Source organism: Babylonia areolata, chromosome 15 (genome assembly GCF_041734735.1).
Source record: "Babylonia areolata isolate BAREFJ2019XMU chromosome 15, ASM4173473v1, whole genome shotgun sequence".
NCBI classification, from domain to species: Eukaryota; Metazoa; Mollusca; class Gastropoda; order Neogastropoda; family Buccinidae; genus Babylonia; species Babylonia areolata.
In genome coordinates, this window is record NC_134890.1 from 1,219,024 (window position 1) to 1,240,147 (window position 21,124).

Here is a 21,124-nt window from a genome sequence, read left to right on the forward strand (position 1 = left end):
ACTTCCTGAAAATTATTGCCCAAAGAAGGAAAGTTCGTCTGCCACATTCCACTGAGAAAAAAATTGCAGCTGCACAGAATATTGTTAACTGTTTCAACAGCCAATATGTCTGGAAAAGTGAAGAAAGTTGTTGATGAAAGCCGAGAGACGAATAATCCTGAAATTGATCTTGGGGATAGGGGAATTGTCGACATAGTTGGTGTTCCAGGTTTGAGTAAGTGATGAATGTGCATGCACTGCATTCTTTTCGTCTGGCATACATTTGTTGTACACAGTGGACATTGAATGACCGGTAATATCTTTCCGTCCTTTGACAAGGAAAAATGATTTTTAACCAAGATATTTGTTATAAACTATTAGTTGGGGTAATGTCCCACTTTTGCATCCTAAATTCATGGAGCAATTAGAAAAGCTGGTGGAATTGTTTGCTTCAAATATTTCAGTTGGGTATTCACTTTTTATTTCCACGCCTCTTAAACTGAGTTTTATGTCAGTTTTGCAATTACTGATCATTTTCTGCCACCCTCTCTCCCACTTTTTGTTCTTTCACCCCTCTTCAGTCCAGGTGCTGGAGCCATTTTCTATTTACCAGTCAAGTTGGATGCAAAATATACTCAGACTTTATCAGCATGACCAGACACTGAATTGTCCAAATACAATGAACAGTCATGAGTTACCTTCATTTGAGTCTGGGGGGAGGAGGGATGGAGGGTGGGGTGGAGGGGTGTTCTTTAAAAAAAAAAAAAAAAAAAAAAAAAAAAGAAAGAAAGAAAAAAGTATCCGCTTCTTTATCAGGCAAGCAATATTTCAAATAAAAATGAACACCGCATACTTTTTAGTTATACTTCTCTCTCTCTCTCTCTCTCTCTCTCTCTCTCTCTCTCTCTCTGTGTGTGTGTGTGTGTGTGTGAATTCACATTGACAGTGACAGGCATGATAATTTTCCATGGGTTAGAGAACTTGGGAGACTGCAGAGGAAAAGAACCAAATCAACACACAGCCAGCCCTACAAACCTGTTGCAGACCACACACACACACACACACACACACACACAGACGCATGTATGCATGCACACGCCACCAACACCACAAACCTGTTGCAGACGTTTTCTTATCTACAATCACTTGCTGATCCAGGGTTTCTTAGGAAATTCGGATGCCTTATTTTGATAACAGAACATGTCACATAATTTAATGCTTGAAACTGAAAAAGAAAAAAAAGAAAAAGAAAAATGGAGATCCTTTTGTAACAGAAATGGTATAAAATAAAAATGGACATAAAATGCACCTGTACACTTTTGCTTTCAAACGTAACATGGTTTATGCATCCATACACCTTTCTCTCTCTCTCTCTCTCTCTCTCTCTCTCTCTCTCTCTCTCTCTCTCTCTATATATATATATATATTTTTTTTTTTTTTTTTTAATTTTATATAATAAATTATAAAAAAAAATTCTTGTCAGTTGTTTGAACAGAGTAAGATTTATATTTCAGTTCATGATGTCTGTTCATGGGGGCGGTGTCATTGTTTTTTTTTTTCAATTATTATTTTTTAAATGAACTGATTAAACTGTGGTGGCAATAGTATAAAATAATGAAATTCTTGATGCATTGTTTTTCAGTGGAACTGCAGCATTTAACTCGACTGACATTGTGCCACAACAAACTGACAAGTAAGCATATATATTTATGTGTGTGTGTGTGTGTGTGTGTGTGTGTGTCATGTTTGTGTGAGAGAGAGAATTATATATCTCAATACACATATTTCATTAACTTACTTTTAACTTACTTGGCTTTCTTTTATTTACATTTTATTTCAGTGTTTACACATGCTGAACAGTACATGTCTGTAGTTGTGTATAGACCGTAAACCAGTCTTGACTCGATTTGAGTCTTAGTTTAATCATATATATTATGACTTGCATTTGTAAACGAAGTTAATAATGATATAAAAGAATATTTAGAATTTATAAAAGAAGCGCATTCTCTCTCTCTCTCTCTCTCTCTCTCTCTCTCTATATATATATATATATATATATATACATACATACAAGATGAAAATATTTAGACAACATGTGATTGTGAGACTATATAATTTATATTATAAAACCATGCACATCGCTTTCAAACATATACAATATAAATATTATATGTGTGCATGTAATAACACTTTTTCAGTTGTTTGTGTGCAGACATGTGTGTGTGTGTGTGTGTGTGTGTGTGTGTGTGTGTGTGTCCGAGCGCATGTGTGGGCAAGAGAGAGAGAGAATGAGTGTGTGCATGTGTGTGTGTGTGTAATGTGTGTGTGTGTGTGTGTGATAAATTCTCACATTGGCATTTTCTCAGCAATTGCAAATAGTACAGAAACCAAAGTAGGCAGGATGGTAAATATTGATAATCTTTTCATCTAGTTATCACCTCTGTGAAGATGCTGAATGTGGATGATAGTCTTCTCTTTTTTTTATATATTTTATTTTTATGTTGATGGTACTGTCACAGAAAAGTTGCAACAGCAGCAAGAAATAACAAAAAAAACTCAGATTCTTTACATAATTATAAATTATAATTGTTATAATATAATTGCTTACATTTGTTTTTCTCATTATACAATTATTTTTCTCATCCAATCTTTACTTATGTCACACACACACACACACACACACACACACACACACACACACACACACACACACACATGAACACACTTTTAAAAAAAAATCTTATTTTTTATTTATATGTTTATTAGACAGTTTTTAGTCTTGGCAGTTGGAATTTTTTTGTGGATTTTTTTTTTCAATCAGAATTTAGATGGAGTATTTTTACTTATTTGTTTTGACCTTTTAAACACAAATTTTCATGGTTTACAACATGTGCTGTGTTAGTAGTAGATCTCTTTTTTCTTATTATTTGTTTCCTTCTCATCCGTCATTTTCAACATTGACTTTGTTCTCACCAGCCCTTCCGGCAAGCATTGCCAACTTTCTGTCACTGGAGATACTGAACCTCTTCAACAATGCCATTGAGGTGAGTGTGTACAGGTAGACATTTTACGGCTGCTAGTGGAGTGTTGATTTAGGAAATGTAAATTCTATTTGTCATGCTTGCTATGTACACAGGGCACTAAGCAGCTGATTTTATCATTGATTAGTTTGTCGTCTTTGTCTTGTCAGATTCTTTATTGTGTCTCATCCTGGACTTTGTCAAGCCATTGTCAATGCAAGGTTGTGCATTCATGATTTACATGTAATGATGTATGCATTTGTCTCAGGATCTGTTCTGCATAGTCACATTTTCTTGTCTCCCTTTGCTTGTTATCTGGATGCATGCATCATTCGTTGCCCATTTGTATTTAAGCCTATTTGCTTAACTTTCAGATAAATTCTTTGAGTTCTGTGTTTATACTCCATGTGTGTGTGTGTGTGTGTGTGTGCTTAACCTTCAAATAAATTATTTTAGTTTTGTGTTTATACTCAGTGTGTGTGTGTGTGTGTGTGAGAGAGAGAGAGAAAGAGAGTGGATTGGGGGGGGGGGGGGGGGGGGGGTTACTTTGTGCGTTTGTGCTTGTGTATGTATGTACACATTAAAATTTTCTGATGTTTCCATTGATGTGTCACTGTTGAATATGGATTATTATTAGTATTACAGTTTGAGAACTGAATATGGAGAAGGATTTGAAATACACTATAATGATATGTTTGAGAGCTGATATTTTAGAAAATATAAATGCTGTGAATGTGAACAGTCACTTTATTTCTAGAGGTATATGTCTTTGTTGGTAATAATGATGATTAAAATGTGGTTGTTATATTCAGAATTTATATTAACTTCAGGAACTGTTATTCGACAGGAACTGCCAACCACTCTGAGCACGATGCCACGGCTGAGAATATTGAATGTGGGGTAGGTGCTTGTGATATTGTTGTGTTACATGTCTCTAATGTGTGTGTGTGTGTATTTGCATGCGTATGTGTGTGCGCATGTGTATGTTAGTGTGTGTGTGTGCGTGTGTATGTGTGTACAAATATGTGTCCCCCTCAGTTGTGTATGTACAGAACTGATTTGGTATCTCGGGTTGATCTTGCTGATGACACAAAGTGAAGTATTATATGTGCATTTTAGGCATTCTGTTTTAGATATTGAATTAGTGAGCATGAGCACAGGGATGTACACACACACACACACACACACACACACACACACACAGACGCATGCACACATTATTTTTCAACTCCTTGTTAAATAGTCCAGTTGGTTCGCTGTTATAGTTGTTAGTTTTTCATTAGAAATATGTTATATTGTTATTTTTTTTGTGTTTTTTTGTGTGTTTTTTTTAACAAAACTTAAATCAGTCATTTTCTATATGTAACACACACACACACACACACACACACACACACACACACACACACACACACACTCTTTCATTTACTCGCATGCGTACACAGTAATTCCCCCACCCCCCAAACCCCCCTCCACCCACTCGAATTTTTTCCTACCCTTGTCATATATCACTTACAGTGAAAAGGCGTTAAACTAAAAAAAGGAACAACACATTATAATGACAGTGATAACAAACAGCAGCAAGAAGACATGCTGAACGGTGTGCAGAATGAACAAACTGTACCAGCTGCCTCGTGGCTTTGGGGCGTGTCCCCAGCTGGAGGTGTTGGACTGCACCTACAACAACCTGAGTGAGAAAAGTCTGCCCGCCAACTTCTTCTGCTTGGGTCAGTGGGTTTACTTTTCTCTGTGCCTGCATCTTCACTGCATGATTTAGCAGTGCGGTTGTCTCAGTTTCTGGCAGCGTGAGTGTGGGTGGTGAGCGATTGGAGAGAGTGGGTGTGAGGGGCGGAGGGAGGGGGTCAGGAGAAGGGTGGTGGTGTGCTCTGAATGGTTGAAAGGTTGCTGATTTAACAAAAAAATTTAAATGAATTATAACCGTGCTTCTTTGATACATGTACGTACGTTTAAACTGTTACTGCTTTTAGTTTTTGTTTGTGTGTGATGGAGTGTAAGAGCTTTTTTGCATTTTGGGTATATATTTATGGGTCTTGTCACCTGTGCTTTTATCGAATCAGTGAATGTGTTCTTATGACTTTTACGATTCTGTTCGACACAGTGGATATGAATTCACTGCCTTCCTGTCCCCAGCCCCAGACACAGTGGATATGAATTCACTGCCTTCCTGTCCAAAGCCCTAGACACAGTGGATATGAATTCACTGCCTTCCTGTCCAAAGCCCCAGACACAGTGGATATGAATTCACTGCCTTCCTGTCCCCAGCCCCAGACACAGTGGATATGAATTCACTGCCTTCCTGTCCAAAGCCCTAGACACAGTGGATATGAATTCACTGCCTTCCTGTCCAAAGCCCCAGACACAGTGGATATGAACTCACTGCCTTCCTGTCCAGAACCCTAGACACAGTGGATATGAATTCACTGCCTTCCTGTCCAAAGCCCCAGACACAGTGGATATTAGTTCACTGCCTTCCTATGCCCAGCCCTGGACACAGTGGATATGAATTCACTGCCTTCCTGTCCAAAGCCCTAGACACAGTGGATATGAATTCACTGCCTTCCTGTCCAAAGCCCTAGACACAGTGGATATCAGTTCACTGCCTTCCTGTGCCCAGCCCCAGACACAGTGGATATTAATTCACTATCTTGATGACTATGAGTCCTTGAACCTTACCTGATACATGGAGGTACACACGCAAATGTTAATCCAAGATGTACAGTTTTCAGTAATGATACGCATGGAGGGGGGGGGGGGGGGGGGGGGGAGGCATTTGATACCCAACAGAACAATGGTCTGTTTCCAGACACGCTGAGGGCAATGTACATGGGAGACAATGATTTTGAATTTATCCCCCCTGAAATTGGACAGCTGAAGAACTTGCAGATTGTGAGTATGCACATTTTGCTTGTGTACATGTTATGTGTCAGTACTGACAACAATATAAGGTAATAATGACGTTGCACTGTGTGTTAGGTGCTATAACAGTGTCAGTACTGACAACAATAAAGGTAATAATGATGTTGCACTGTGTGTTAGGTGCTATAACAGTGTCAGTACTGACAACAATAAAGGTAATAATGATGTTGCAAGGTGTGTTAGGTGCTATAACAGTGTCAGTACTGACAACATTAAAGGTAATAATGATGTTGCAAGGTGTGTTAGGTGCTATAACAGTGTCAGTACTGACAACAGTAAAGGTGATAATGATGTTGCAAGGTGTTAGGTGCTATAACAGTGTCAGTACTGACAACATTAAAGGTGATAATGATGTTGCAAGGTGTTAGGTGCTATAACAGTGTCAGTACTGACAACATTAAAGGTAATAATGATGTTGCAAGGTGTTAGGTGCTATAACAGTGTCAGTACTGACAACAATAAAGGTAATAATGATGTTGCAAGGTGTGTTAGGTGCTATAACAGTGTCAGTACTGACAACAATAAAGGTAATAATGATGTTGCAAGGTGTGTTAGGTGCTATAACAGTGTCAGTACTGACAACAATAAAGGTAATAATGACGTTGCCCTGTGTGTGGTGCCATAACAGTGTCAGTACTGACAACAATAAAGGTAATAATGATGTTGCACTGTGTGTTAGGTGCTATAACAGTGTCAGTACTGACAACAATAAAGGTAATAATGATGTTGCAAGGTGTGTTAGGTGCTATAACAGTGTCAGTACTGACAACAATAAAGGTAATAATGATGTTGCAAGGTGTGTTAGGTGCTATAACAGTGTCAGTACTGACAACAATAAAGGTAATAATGATGTTGCACTGTGTGTTAGGTGCTATGACAGTGTCAGTACTGACAACAATAAAGGTAATAATGATGTTGCACTGTGTGTTAGGTGCTATAACAGTGTCAGTACTGACAACAATAAAGGTAATAACGATGTTGCAAGGTGTTAGGTGCTATAACAGTGTCAGTACTGACAACAATAAAGGTAATAATGATGTTGCAAGGTGTGTTAGGTGCTATAACAGTGTCAGTACTGACAACAATAAAGGTAATAACGATGTTGCAAGGTGTGTGGTGCCGTAACAGTATCAGTACTGACAACAATAAAGGTGATAATGATGTTGCACCGTGTGTATGACAGCTGTGTTTCCGTGAGAACGACCTGGTGGCTCTGCCCAAGGAGGTGGGGGAGCTGGTCCGACTCAGGGAGCTCCACATCCAGGGAAACCGCCTGACCGTCCTGCCTCCTGAACTGGGTCAGTCTGTGTGTGTGTGTGTGTGTTGGATGGGGTGGAGGGGGACTGTCCTGCTCCTGAACTGGGTCAGAGTTTGTGTGTGTGTGTGTGTGTTAGGGGGAGGTGGTGAGGGGTGGGGTGGGGGGACTGTCCTGCTCCTGAACTGGGTCAGAGTTTGTGTGTGTGTGTGTGTGTTAGGGGGAGGTGGTGAGGGGTGGGGGGGGGACTGTCCTGCTCCTGAACTGGGTCAGAGTTTGTGTGTGTGTGTGTGTTAGGGGGAGGTGGTGAGGGGTGGGGTGGGGGGGACTGCCCTGCTTCTGAACTGGGTCAGTGTTTGTGTGTGTGTGTGTGTGTTAGGGGGAGGTGGTGAGGGGTGGGGGGGACTGTCCTGCTTCTGAACTGGGTCATTGTTTGTGTGTGTGTGTGTGTTGGGGTGAGGGGGTATAGGGGGCCGGGGGTGTACTGTCCTGCCCCCTGAAGTGGGTCAGCATGTATGTGTGTGTGTTGGGGGTGTGTGTGTTGGGAGGAGGAACCGTTTGAACAGTTTTATTCAAGGGAAAAAGTGTGTGATGAGGTATGCATACTGTGTGTGTGTCATGTGTGTTTAGTGTGTAGTATGTTGTGTATTTTATGTATGAGGTGTGTGGGTGGGTGTGTGTGTTTGCATACATGTGTGTGTGTGTGGGGGGGGGTGTATTTATATGTGTGTATGCATGTGTAGTTTGTGTATTGCGTTTGTGCGTGTCATGAGTATGTATGTGTAAATGTGTGTGTTCTTCTGGCAGGTTTGCAATGTAAAATGTATCAGGTTTTTGAACTTTACAAAGAAGAGCTTTGCAATTATGAACATGGTCAATTTTTGCGCTTTGCGTTGAAAAATGTGTGGTGATTTTTAAAATTTTTTTTTATAGCTTTTCAAGGATAAACGTGTGGTAAGTCTTTGAGCATTGCAGTGAAACACCAGTGGTGTACCTCTGTGTGTGTGTGTGTGTGTGTGTGTGTGTGTGTGCAGGTAACCTGGACCTGGTGGGCACCAAACAGGTGTTCAAGGCGGACAACAACCCCTGGGTCACCCCCATTGCTGACCAGTTCCAGGTGGGAATCTCCCACGTCTTCGACTACATCCGCTCCGACACCTACAAGTTGTAAGTTGTCTGCCTTGTGTGTGTGTGTGTGTGTGTGTGTTTTGTGTGTGTATGTGTGTGTTGTGTGAGTGAGTTTGTGTAATCTCCCTTTTCCTTTGCAACATATTCTGATACACACAGGTTGTGAGTTATCTGCCTTGCTTGGCTCTGTTTTCTTCCTTTAATGACTTTTCACATTGAGTTATGAGTGTGTGCGTGTGTTTTCATGCTTGCATGCATGTGTGTATGCTCTTGTGTGTGTACAAATAAGTACAAGGGGAATATACAAAAAGGATTGATTAGAACAGTTTGATCAACATACCTAAAACACTAAAAAGTAGCATGAATATAGCGTGGATATGAATTCACTGCCTTCCTGTGCCCAGCCCCAGACACAGTGGATATGAATTCACTGCCTTCCTGTCCAAAGCCCCAGACACAGTGGATATGAATTCACTGCCTTTATGTGCCCAGCCCCAAACACAGTGGATATGAATTCACTGCCTTCCTGTCCAAAGCCCAAGGCACAGTGGATATGAATTCACTGCCTTCCTATGCCCAGCCCCAGACACAGTGGATATCAGTTCACTGCCTTCCTGTCCAAAGCCCTAGGCACAGTGGATATGAATTCACTAACTTCCTGTCCAAAGCCCTAGACACAGTGGATAAATTCACTGCCTTCCTGTCCAAAACCCTAGACACAGTGGATATCAGTTCACTGCCTTCCTGTCCAAAGCCCTAGACACAGTGGATAGGAATTCACTGCCTTCCTGTCCAAAGCCCTAGACACAGTGGATAGGAATTCACTGCCTTCCTGTCCAAAACCCTAGACACAGTGGATGTGAATTCACTGCCTTCCTGTCCAGAACCCTAAACACAGTGGATAGGAATTCACTGCCTTCCTGTCCAAAGCCCTAGACACAGAGGATAGGAATTCACTGCCTTCCTGTCCAAAGCCCTAGACACAGAGGATATGAATTCACTGCCTTCCTGTCCAAAGCCCTAGACACAGAGGATATGAATTCACTGCCTTCCTGTCCAGAACCCTAGACACAGTGGATAGGAATTCACTGCCTTCCTGTCCAGAACCCTAAACACAGTGGATATGAATTCACTGCCTTCCTGTCCAGAACCCTAGACACAGTGGATAGGAATTCACTGCCTTCCTGTCCAGAACCCTAGACACAGTGGATAGGAATTCACTGTCCCAAATGCCAAAGGTTGTAGGACCTTCAACCATTACTTTTGAACTGCTGGTAAGCATTGATGATGAGGAAAGTGGCAGAATGGTTAAGATGCTCATCTGCCAGTACACAGAGTCCCTGGGGGTCTGGATTCCAATCCAGCTGCCACCCTTTCTCTCACATTCACACACACACACACACACACACACACACACACACACACACACACACACACACACACACACACACACACACACACACACACACACACAATTAATCTTGCATTTTGGTACAAGAGGTACAGCACACACTAAAACCAACAAATTTCATGCTTTATAGGGGAAAGCTGCAAATCTCTGTGTTGAGAGAAACACGTTCTGAAAGGAATCTGTCCCCCTGGAAAATCAAACTGAGCATCAAGTCATTTGGATGAGATGATAAACCGAGGTCCTGTGTGCGGCCTGTACCTGGCGCACTGAAAAAGAACCCATGGCGACAACAGTGTTGTCCTCTGGCGAAATTTTTTTTTAGAAGAAATCCACTCTGATAGTAGTGCACAAAAAAATATGTATGCACTCAAGGCGTGACTAAGGGCGTTGAGTTATGCTGCTGGACAAGCATCTTCTTCTTCTTCCTTCGTGGCCTGCAGCTCCCACGTTCACTCGTATGTACACGAGTGGGCTTTTACATGTATGACCGTTTTTACCCTGCCATGTAGGCAGCCATACTCTGCTTTCAGCGGTGTGCATGCTGGGTATGTCCTTGTGTTTCCATAACCCACCGAACGCAGACATGGATTACAGGATCATTAACGTGCGTATTTGATCTTCTGCTTGCGTATACACACGAAGGGGGTTCAGGCACAAGCAGGTCTGCACATATGTTGACTTGGGAGATCGGAAAAATCTCCACCCTTTACCCACCAGGCGCTGTCACTGAGATTCGAACCCGGGACCCTGAGATTGAAAGTCCAACACTTTAACCACTCGGCTGTTGCACCTGTCGGGCAAGCATCTGTCTGGCAGATGTAGTGTAGCCTATATGGATTTGTCCAAACACAGTGAATGCCTCCTTTGCGAAACTGGAACTGAAAGTGGGTTGATGCTGTGTGGTGGCTGTGTTGCAGTCTGTATGGACGTCACATGTCGGCCAACGCTCCGCTGCCGCCCAAAACCAACGACAAGTCCAAGAAGATCAGCCGAATCAAGAAGTGAACCTGCTGAGAACGGTCAGTGTGGAACAAGCATGGCTCAGGCCAGGCTGTGTGGAAAAGGAGAGTCACATCATTACAGCAGCTGTTCTAGTTATCTGCTGAACTCATACAGTATGCAGTTTATATGTATGTATGTATGTATATATTTGCTCCCTGCTCTGCTTACATAACTTCTCTTTCTGTGTTTCTCTACGTGTCTGTATCTCTCTGCCTGCCTGTCTCTGTTTCTGTTAGTATATCTCTGTCTGTCTGTCTGTCTGTCTTTTTCTGCTTCTCTTTGTGTGTATCTCTTTCTCTCTGTATCTGTCTGTCTGTCTCTTCTGCACCCTGTCTCTGTCTGTTTCTCTGTCTGTCACTGTTTTATGTTGTGGTTGTTTTTTGTTTTGTTTTTTAGTAGTGAGTATCCTGTGTGTATGTGCTTGCACACGTGATTGATGTGAAGATCGGAGGAGGGGGGGGGGGGGGTGGTGTGTGCATGCTTGAGCATTTAGCATAGTTTTCTCACTGTGGTTAGTCAGGTAAGATTTATCTCCACATTTTTGTTTTCAGACCCATGCACAAGCGGCATGTGCAATGAATGAATCTGAGGTCTGATATGATGGCTGTCACATGGCTGCGGATGTCTGTAATCATGGTTCTCGGATGATTTTGTTTGTCGTCATGCCAGTAGGAGATGGTGACTGAATTGTACTTAGCTTTCAGTGTGTTCAGTGATGTGTTTGAATTTGTTGAAACTGTGGTTTACTTATGGTTTACATAGACTTGTGCGAGCACGCACGTGCACACACACACACACACACACACTCACGACACACTCTCACTCACACATATCACACTCTCACTCTCACTCACACATCACACTCACACACACACACACACACACACACACACACACACACACACACACACACACACACACACACACACACACTCTTAATCTTGCATTTTGGTACAAGAGGTACAGCACACACTAAAACCAACAAACTTCGTGCTTTATAGGGGAAAGCTGCAAATCTCTGTGTTGAGAGAAACACGTTCTGAAAGGAATCTGTCCCTGATTTAGAATGAAAAATGTTGTGGCACTTGTGTCACGCCGTCACTCTTTGTCGCCTGAAAATGATGGACGCATGTTGTTATGCTGATGTGCACTTTGTGTATTCTCATAGTGGGAGCAATGTGTTTACTGCTGTATGATTATATAGTGAATGCTTTAATGTTGTGTTGTTGTGTGTATGGATCGTATGACCCAGTGTTACCATGGTGCTATTTATTGCTGAGCTGATGATGTGGATAGTCGTGTACAAATGTATTGACTTGGGCCTCCAGTATGACCCGGGCATGCTATGCATTTACCATGCCTTTGTATTGACTCTTCATGTACAGGTGTGTCAACAGAGAAAATGTTTTGTGTGTGTGTGTGTGTGTGTGTGTTAGTGTGCGGTTGCATGCATGCATGAATATGTGTGTGTTGTCTGAACTTAAAGGTTGAGTGTGTGCATGATTTATGTGGGGTTTTTTAAACAATATTTTAGCATAAAAAGGAGTCATGGGCTACATTTTGAGAAAGGGTGTGTGTACACAATGGTATGAAAATTCTGCTTGTAGTTTTCAGCAGAATATGATTGTTAACAAAATCGATGTAAATTTTCTTAGCACAAAACAGGAGACATGGAGTACGCATTGGAAAGAGACCGAATACTCAGTGGACTTTAACCCTTTGAGCCCTGAGTTCCTGAGCAATTTTAACCCTTCTGCCTGAGCTCCTGAGCCTGACCACCGCTTTACCGGTGGCAGAGAAAAATGACATAATGCCCGGCCATTACACACTTGAAGCATGCAGTCTCAACCTGGCCTGTGAGGGCAGAAATCAGGGACAAAACGTGCGAGAAAACAACTGTACACAACGCAGCAAGTAATTGATATGCTTGATGATTTATCAGAAGTTGAGCATGACAGTGATTTCTCTGATAGGTGGAATTCGAATCGGATGATTTTGCTACGGATAGTGATGTTGAAAATGAATCTGAGCATGCAGAATCAGTTTATCAAAGGAGGCGTGTCAGGTTGAGACTCTGCACGCTTCATGGTAGAAATCGATCTTTTTTATCCAAAGCACATGCACAAAACACAGTGAGGGGGCGCGGCAATGTTGGTACTGCGTTCGCTGGCGTCGGAATATTACGGTTTTTCTGATTGGCTCTTCAATATAAGTCAACCAATAGCAAAACACGACACAACCGGTGGCCAGGCATTATGCCACCCCTCCCCACCACCGGTAAAGCGGTGGTCAGGATTCAAAGGGTTAAGGATGAGGTTAGACATGATTTTGGTGTTTGTTTTTTCTTCTTTTTTTTTTAAATATTTTTTTTAAAATTATCTCTCAGCATAATTGAGCATAAAAAGGAGCTTTAGCGACACATTTGAAAGTGTGTGTGTGTGTGTGAAATGGTATGAGAATTTGACTTATCATGCTGTTCAGCAGAATATGATAATTTTTAACAAATTTAGAATACCTCTTTCCTTGAAAACATGTAACAACTATTAACCATATTACTCATTGTCCGTTTTAGATGTAAATGATTTTTATTTACTGCTTTGTGTACTGAATGATATGCCAGTAAATTTCTTTTTCACTCTTGACATTGCTTGCTTGTGTGTGTGTGTGTGTGTGTGTGTGTCTGTGTGCGTGCACATTTGTTGATTGGGCTTGTTCTTTTGAGCTATGTGTGTGTGTGTCTGTGTGAAGGTGTGCGTGTATGTGTGTGTGTGTGTGTGTGAATGCACATTTGTTTTGTTGATTGGGCTTGTTCCTCTGTCCTGTGTGTGTGTGTGTGTGTTTGTATCTGTGTGTGTGTGTGTGCACGTATTTGTCTTTCTCTCTCTCTCTCTTTCTCTCTCTCTATCCCTCTGACCCAGTCCCTCCACATTCCTCCCTCACACCATTCCCCCACCCCCACCACCACCCACTGCTGTCATGTTTGCAGTCAAGTGAACAGTCGTCAGATACAAGTCTGGTGTACACGTATGGGAGGTAACTACAATAGTTTCAGCGCAAGATTCGCAAGGATTACGTCCCTCCTTTCACTGTCTCACAGAAAGATACTGAGACTGACAGTCACAACACTTTTTCTTGCCCCCTCTCTCTTTGCACGGCTTCGGAAAGTTAACTCACTCAGTACGGCCAGTCCTCTCTTCTCCTCTACACAGACCCCTCGGATGACCAGTGGGTGTCTGAATGACCCAACCTTTAGCTTCCGTCGTCAGAACTGTGATATTCTTTGTCAACATTCACCTCTTCAGTAAAAGCGCGTTCCGCTTGCAATATTTTGATGATGGTAATTGGGGTGAAACGCTGTTAACGTCGTCTCTTTCGCCGTTCGTATGGAGAGAGTTAAACTAAAAGCAAACAATTAATATGAATAATAGGAATAGTGTATTCCTTTTCATTCAATGTCTGTTCACAAAATGCGGTTTTGGAGATTGGTCAATGAACTTACCTGCCATCACAGTGTTCAGGTTGTCTCAGTTTCAGTTTCAGTAGCTCAAGGAGGCGTCACTGCGTTCGAACAAATCCATATACGCTACACCACATCTGCCAAACAGATGTCTGACCAGCAGCGTAACCCAACGCGCTTAGTCAGGCCTTGAGAGAGAGAGAGAAAAAAAAGATAAATACATAAAAAAAAGAATTACTACTACTAATAATAATATGGATAAGGTGCAAAAACTTGATGAAGTCAACTATAAGCGTACAAAAAAAAAAATAAATAAATAAAAATAATTAAAAAAAAAAAGAATAAATAAATAAATAATAATTAATTAATTAATTAATTAATTAAAAAAGACAACAATGATGATAAATGGGCAAATAAATGTAAAAAAAAAAAAAAATGCAGACACACATTCACACATACACACACATATGCATAACAGATATGCACCAAACATGCAGTTTCACAGATATGAGTGATAATTATGCCAGTAAATTTCTTTTTGTCATGAGGGGGCTAGGCTTCAAGTCCCTGTCTCGTACTGTTGACTGGGACAGCAAACTGAGCATCAAGGAGGAGGCTGAACTGAGAGAACACACCTAGCGCACTGGAAAAGATCCCATGGCAACATAAGTGCCGTACCTCTGGCAAACATCTCGTAGAAGAAAATCACTGTGATAGGCACGCGTATGCACACACACACACACACACACACACACACACACACGCATGCATGCACTTAAGGCCTGACAAAGCGTGTTAGGTTCCGCTGCAGGTCAGGTATACCTCTCACACACGTGCACACACACACACACACACACACACACACACACACACATGGCATGTGTGCGCGAAAAGGGCGTATATTCTGACTTCTTTAGTTGCCACCGTGGGGTAAAACAAGGCTGTCTCTTAAGTCCTCAATTATTTGCACTATTAATAAATGAATTAGCTATTGAAATATCAGAGAAAGGTAGGCACGGTATTCAGTTAATCCCTGGTGCTGTGGAAATATTTTTGTTGATGTTTGCAGATGATGTGATTTTGCTCTCTAGCACTGTAGTTGGATTACAGAATCAGCTTAATGTATTAAAAAAAACGAATCAGATAAATTACAGTTAACTGTTAATCTAGGTAAGACAAATATTATTGTTTTTCGTAACGGAGGTCATTTATCACAGTGGGAAAAATGGTTGTATGGTAATGTAGAAGTACGAGTCATCAACGCATACAAGTATTTAGGAATGGTATTTACGACTTCTCCTTCACCTTCACCTATCCCGTAGTCTTGTGGACCGTTGGGGCGCCACAGGTGATCTGGCAACCAGCATCCTCCAATCCTCTCGTTTTTCTGACCTCCTGATTGTATCGCTCAACCTCAAGCCCGTCCATTCTGGGATGTTGTCCTCCCATCTCTTCCTCTGTCTGCCTCTCCTTCTCCCCCCTTGCACTGTGCCCTGCAGGAATGTCTTGGCAAGCCCTGGTGATCTCATGACATGGCCATACCATTTGAGCTTGCGTCTCTTGACCAAGGTCAACAGGTCTTCGTAGGGCCCAATGACTTGCCTGATTCTGTTTCGGACTTCTTCGTTCGTGATATGATCTTTGTAGGAGATGCCCAGGAGTCTTCGAAAGCATCTCATCTCAGTGGACTGTATTCTCTTTACGACTAGGTTGAGTTTAAAAACGGGATGGTCAGAAATGTGTAGGAAAGGGAAAAAAGGGAGTAACAGAAATTCTAAAATCTACTAAGAAACTGAGAACAATTGATCCAGCTTTATTTTGGAAGTTATTTGATACTCAAATACAACCACTGATAACTTATGCAGCAGAAGTATGGGGCCTTGAAGAAAATCTTGAAATGGAAAAAGTACACACCTTTGCCATAAAGAGATTCATGAATATTCCATTGCGCTCGTCTAACACGATGGCATACGGTGACTCTGGTAGGTATCCTCTTTATACCGTATTAAAACATTTGTTAAATGCATCAAGTACTGGTTAAGACTTACTCAGCTCCCTACAAGCAGGTTATGCAGACAGGCATATGACCTGTTACTTCAGCAGTTTGAGTTAGGTAATTGTAACAGGGTATGTAAAGTTAAACAAGTTCTTTCAGTAAATGGATTTGGTATTGTATGGCTGAGTCAGGGAGTTGGGGATGAAAGAGGGTTTCTATCAGAATTTAAAGATCGCTTAGCATCTTGTTATAAACAGATTTGGCATTCTAAAATGGAAGATGATGTGGAGTATTCTTGGTTCCATTCCTTTAAAACTATTTTACAACCGGAGAAATTTTTAGTAGTAGTTACCAATAAATGGCACAGAGATATGCTAGCAAGATTCAGAAACAGAACCTTAGGTTTAAAAGCTAATAAAAGATGGTTTGATCTTGAGGGTTTAGCTGATTGTATGTGTACAGTGTGTATGGAGGATGTGAGAAAGGATGGAGACCATTTTTTATTTCATTGTAAAGCTTATGAAGACATTAGAGCCCAGACACGACTGTTTCATATTGCTGCTGAGAAAAGATATGACGTGCTTAGTCTGTTATCCACTGAAAATGATGAAATTATAATGTTGCTTGCCAAATACATAGCAGAAGCTGTTAATATCAGGACAAGGAAAAAAGATAGTAATAACACGTAATCATCACTAGTTATATGATTAGCCTGGTACAGCTGTGTAGACTTGATGGTCGCATTGTATGTTTATAGTCTATTGTATGTTGTTTCGGCTTATATCACAGATTGACATAAGTTTACATTTCGGCCAACAGCAAAGTGAGAGCTGTATTATCAATGGTTTTTTCAGTCAATGGGAAACCATTTACAGCTTAGTCTTTTGTGAAGGACTATGACTCTCAAACTAGGAGGCAAAATTGCACTGGCTTTTAGTGCTGCAGCCTTGTGGGCTAGTTGGCCTTTGGGAACCATTCCAACGCCGACTGTCCTAAAACCCTCTTGGCCGAGAGAGTGGGGATGTAACTTGGACAAGACACTCTCCACTATAATCAAATTCTGGCCCAAATAGTCGGAACAGCAGTTGCCTCCTCTGCTGTTCTGATGGTCATAGTCGGACACGACTGACTATCATATGTATATGTAGTTTCACTACTATGGTGTGCGTACGTGTACTGGCACATACACAAATGTACGATTAAGTAATCTGGTTTTTAGAATTCAGTTATTGACATTATTTGCTTTATTCATTGTTGTTTGTTTTCTTTCATCCAATACAATGACGCTGCCACTTAGAATTGACACCCTTGACGTAAGGGCTGTAGTTAGGTCAATGTCAATAAAAAGCGTCTGAAGCGTCGCATGTACACACACACACACACACACACACACACACACACACACACACACACACACACACACTCACTCACTCACATGTATGAGCGCGTGCGCGCGCACACACACACACACACACACACACACACGCACACACACTGACTGACTGACTCACTCATATGTACGCGCGTGCGCGCGCGCGCACACACATACACACACACTCACTCACTCACTCACATGTACACACAGACACACACACACACACACACACACACACACTGACTCACTCACTCACATGTACGTATGCACACACACACACACACACACACACACACACACACACACACACACACTGATTCACTCACTCACATGTACGGACGTACGAGCACACACACACACACACTCACATGTTCGTACACACACACACACACACACACACACACACACACACACACACTGACTCACTCGCTCACACGTACGCACACACACACACCATTCGGCCTTCATTCTATCAAAACGCACGTGCACACACACTCACATGTACGCACACACACACACACACACACACACACACACACTCACATGTACGCGCACGCACACACACACACACACACACACACACACTCACCTCTTCACACACACACACACACACGCACACCACTCAGCCAGCATTCTAATTAAACGCCGTGTGGGGGGGGGGGGGGGGGGGGGTGAGGGGGGCGGGAGGGAGAGAGGAGGCGAGTGGATGTGGGAGGGGGTTGTTGAGGGGGGTGGGAGGGGGAGTGACCCATACCCACAACAACATCTTTTCTTGTATTGCAGCCTCTTGGCCCTCCACGTCTGGTTGTTAGTGCAGGGGAGGGGGGGGGGGGGAGGTTGACGACAAAAGGTGTTATGCTGTGTGTGTGCGGAAGGGGGGGGGACGTTTTCTTCTTCCTCCTGAATACTTCGAAGAGTCACTAGGGCGCCGCTCAGAAAAACCTGGACTGGTCACGACAAAAGGTGTCATGCATTGTGTGTGCGAGGGGGGGTAGGGGGAGTTTTTCTTCTTCTTCTCCCTGGGGACTACACTTTGAAAAGTCAGTTGGGCGCCGCACAGGACTTCAGGGGGAAGGGGGTGGCCTTGAGTGGCTCGAGGGGAGGCCGGGGGGGTGGGGGGGGGAGACGAGGAGGAGGGGGGGAGCTGTTTCTTTTTCTTTTCCTTCAACACTGCGACCCCTCACAGGAGTGCCAGGGCCTGGTCCCGACTGACAAAAGACGTTACGCGGCACCTCCGCTCTTTGAAGTCCGCCCTTGTTGACTAAGTGCCAGGGCCACCCGGGACAACAGACCTACCCAACACACACACACCCTGGAGCGATGGCTGTGAGCGGGTGGCTGGGGTACGTAAAGGGGTGGGAAGGCGCCTGGGTAACGTGGCCGGAGACCGTCTCGCTACTCTCCGGCTCCCTTCACACCTCTCTTCACCAGGACGGCCGTCGCTAGGGAGAACGACTGCTGAAATGAGCTGCTTGTGGGTGTGGGTGTGGGTGTGGGTGTGTGGGGGAAGGGGTAGGGGGTGGGGGAGAAGAGGAGTAGGGTCCTGGGGGATGGTGGGGGAGGGGGGAGGCGGGGGGGGAGTCGTGGATGTGTTGTGGTGTGCGTGTGTGCGTTCGTTCGTTCTTCAGTTTAACGTCTTTTCACTGTGAGTGATATTAGACACATTTTTGTGTGGTTAAATATCTATTTCTTTTTGTTTTGTTTGTTTGTTTGTTTTTTCTTTCTTGTTGTTGATGTGCGTTTGGGGAGTTTATTTATTTATTTATTCATTTTTTCATGTTTATATATGTATCTTTATATATATATATATTATTTATATGTTATGAAATAGAAATACACTTGCAAATCAATTGCCACTGCAATACCCTGCTATAGTTTCATGTGTTAACTCACTCCATACGAACGGCGAAAGAGACGACGTTAACAGCGTTTCACCCCAATTGCCACCATCAAAATATTTCAAGTGGAAGGCTCTTATACTGAAGAGGTTTTTGTTGACAAAGATACCACAATTCTGACAACGGAAGCTAAAGGTTGGGTCATTCAGACACCCACTGGACATCCGAGGGGTCTGTGTAGAGGAGAAGAGAGGACTGGCCGTACTGAGTGAGTTAATGCTATATTTCTTCTACAGTGGCATGTATGAACCGTGCAAAATTCTGGTAATGATGGTGATAATGTTTCTCATTTGAGAAATATAACCTTCAAAGCACGGCACACACACACAGTAATCTTAATTAAGCTTGCCTGCTCAAAACCCAGAATCCTCTATACTTGCAAATCGGTGTATGACTTGTTTGAACAATAGCTTAATAAGTAAACGATATAAACACATAGGTATACAACTTAATTAATATGTGAAGGAATAAACAATTCATGTCTCAAAAACAGAAAAACAAACAAACAAAAAATCTATCTCAAATGCGCGTGAATGTAAAATTAGTTCTCTCTCTCTCTCTCTCTCTCTCTCTCTCTCTCTCTCTCTCTCTCTCTCTCTCTCTCTATCATCCACCCAAGATTATGGTGCCGCTCCCAAGAGTCGATATTTTCAACTCTAGTCTTATTTATTCTGGATGCTGCTTATGAAATGCAATGTTATCTACTATTAATATTCATGAAATAAAAAACGTACATGCATTTAAGAAAATTACTCGTGAATATCTCATGAAGAACTTAAAAACACTGTAATTCATAGAAACCTATTCCCTGTATTGTTTATGATGTTATTGATAGTTATAAGATATGCCTCTCTCCTATATTACCCACATTTTCTTTCATGAATCTCATACTTGTGTGTACGTTGCTGTATTATTGTTCTTCAATTTTCTTTGATATGTGTTGTAATTTGTTGTAATTTAACTTTGTAATGTAACTTTGACCCGCCCTCCCTCCCGTCCCCCCGTCTATCTCTCTCTGTCAACGGATCGAAGTGAGCAAGATGGAGTGTAGAGGTGAAGGCAGCCACAGAAATAGGAAGGGGCAGATTTGTGAATACATTTATAACTTGGAGTGCTGATCTTGTACTTTATTCTGTGTGAGACAGGGAGCCAGTGGAGACGTTGCAAAAGAGGAGTGATGTGCTGATCTTGTACTTTATTCTGTGTGAGACAGGGAGCCAGTGGAGACGTTGCGAAAGAGGAGTGATGTGCTGATCTTGTACTTTATTCTGTGTGAGACAGGGAGCCAGTGGAGACGTTACGAAAGAGGAGTGATGTGCTGATTTTGTACTTTATTCTGTGTGAGGCAGGGAGCCAGTGGAGATGTTGCCAAAGAGGAGTGACGTGCTCAGATCTGTTCTTTCTGGGGACGAGTCGGGCGGCATAGTATTGTATGCGCTGATAATGATGACTGTTGACTTGGTGAGGCCCCCGTAGAATCTGGTGTAACTCTAGCTGGTTCAGAGTGATTATGTCAGCAGTGTCAGCTCTTTCTCACTCGCCGTCTTTTATCATGGTGGACTAAAACCTGATATCCAACTCAACAGCTTTCACACACACACACACACACACACACACACACGCACGCACGCACATCGAATTGCAAGAACAAATCCAAAATTATAAA

At 42.4% G+C, this 21,124-nt stretch overlaps 1 protein-coding gene across 1 annotated transcript; it reads left to right on the forward strand.

Moving 5' to 3' along the window:
• LOC143290356 (ras suppressor protein 1-like) lies at positions 1–13,374 on the forward strand. The gene is made up of 9 exons (XM_076599720.1): positions 1–214; positions 1,622–1,672; positions 2,956–3,023; positions 3,847–3,899; positions 4,608–4,726; positions 5,824–5,906; positions 7,120–7,234; positions 8,226–8,358; positions 10,648–13,374. The coding sequence occupies exons 1-9, from the start codon at positions 106–108 to the stop codon at positions 10,733–10,735; spliced, it is 819 nt and encodes a 272-aa protein (XP_076455835.1). The 5' UTR covers positions 1–105; the 3' UTR covers positions 10,736–13,374.
• Positions 13,375–21,124: the final 7,750 nt, after the last annotated feature.

Bases quoted from the DNA above. Each gene is read 5' to 3' on its own strand.
- LOC143290356 (XM_076599720.1), top strand. From the start codon at position 106: ATGTCTGGAAAAGTGAAGAAAGTTGTTGATGAAAGCCGAGAGACGAAT. The intron at 1,673-2,955 runs GTAAGCATATAT...TGTTCTCACCAG, and splicing joins GTGCCACAACAAACTGACAA to CCCTTCCGGCAAGCATTGCC. The intron at 4,727-5,823 runs GTCAGTGGGTTT...GTCTGTTTCCAG, and splicing joins CGCCAACTTCTTCTGCTTGG to ACACGCTGAGGGCAATGTAC.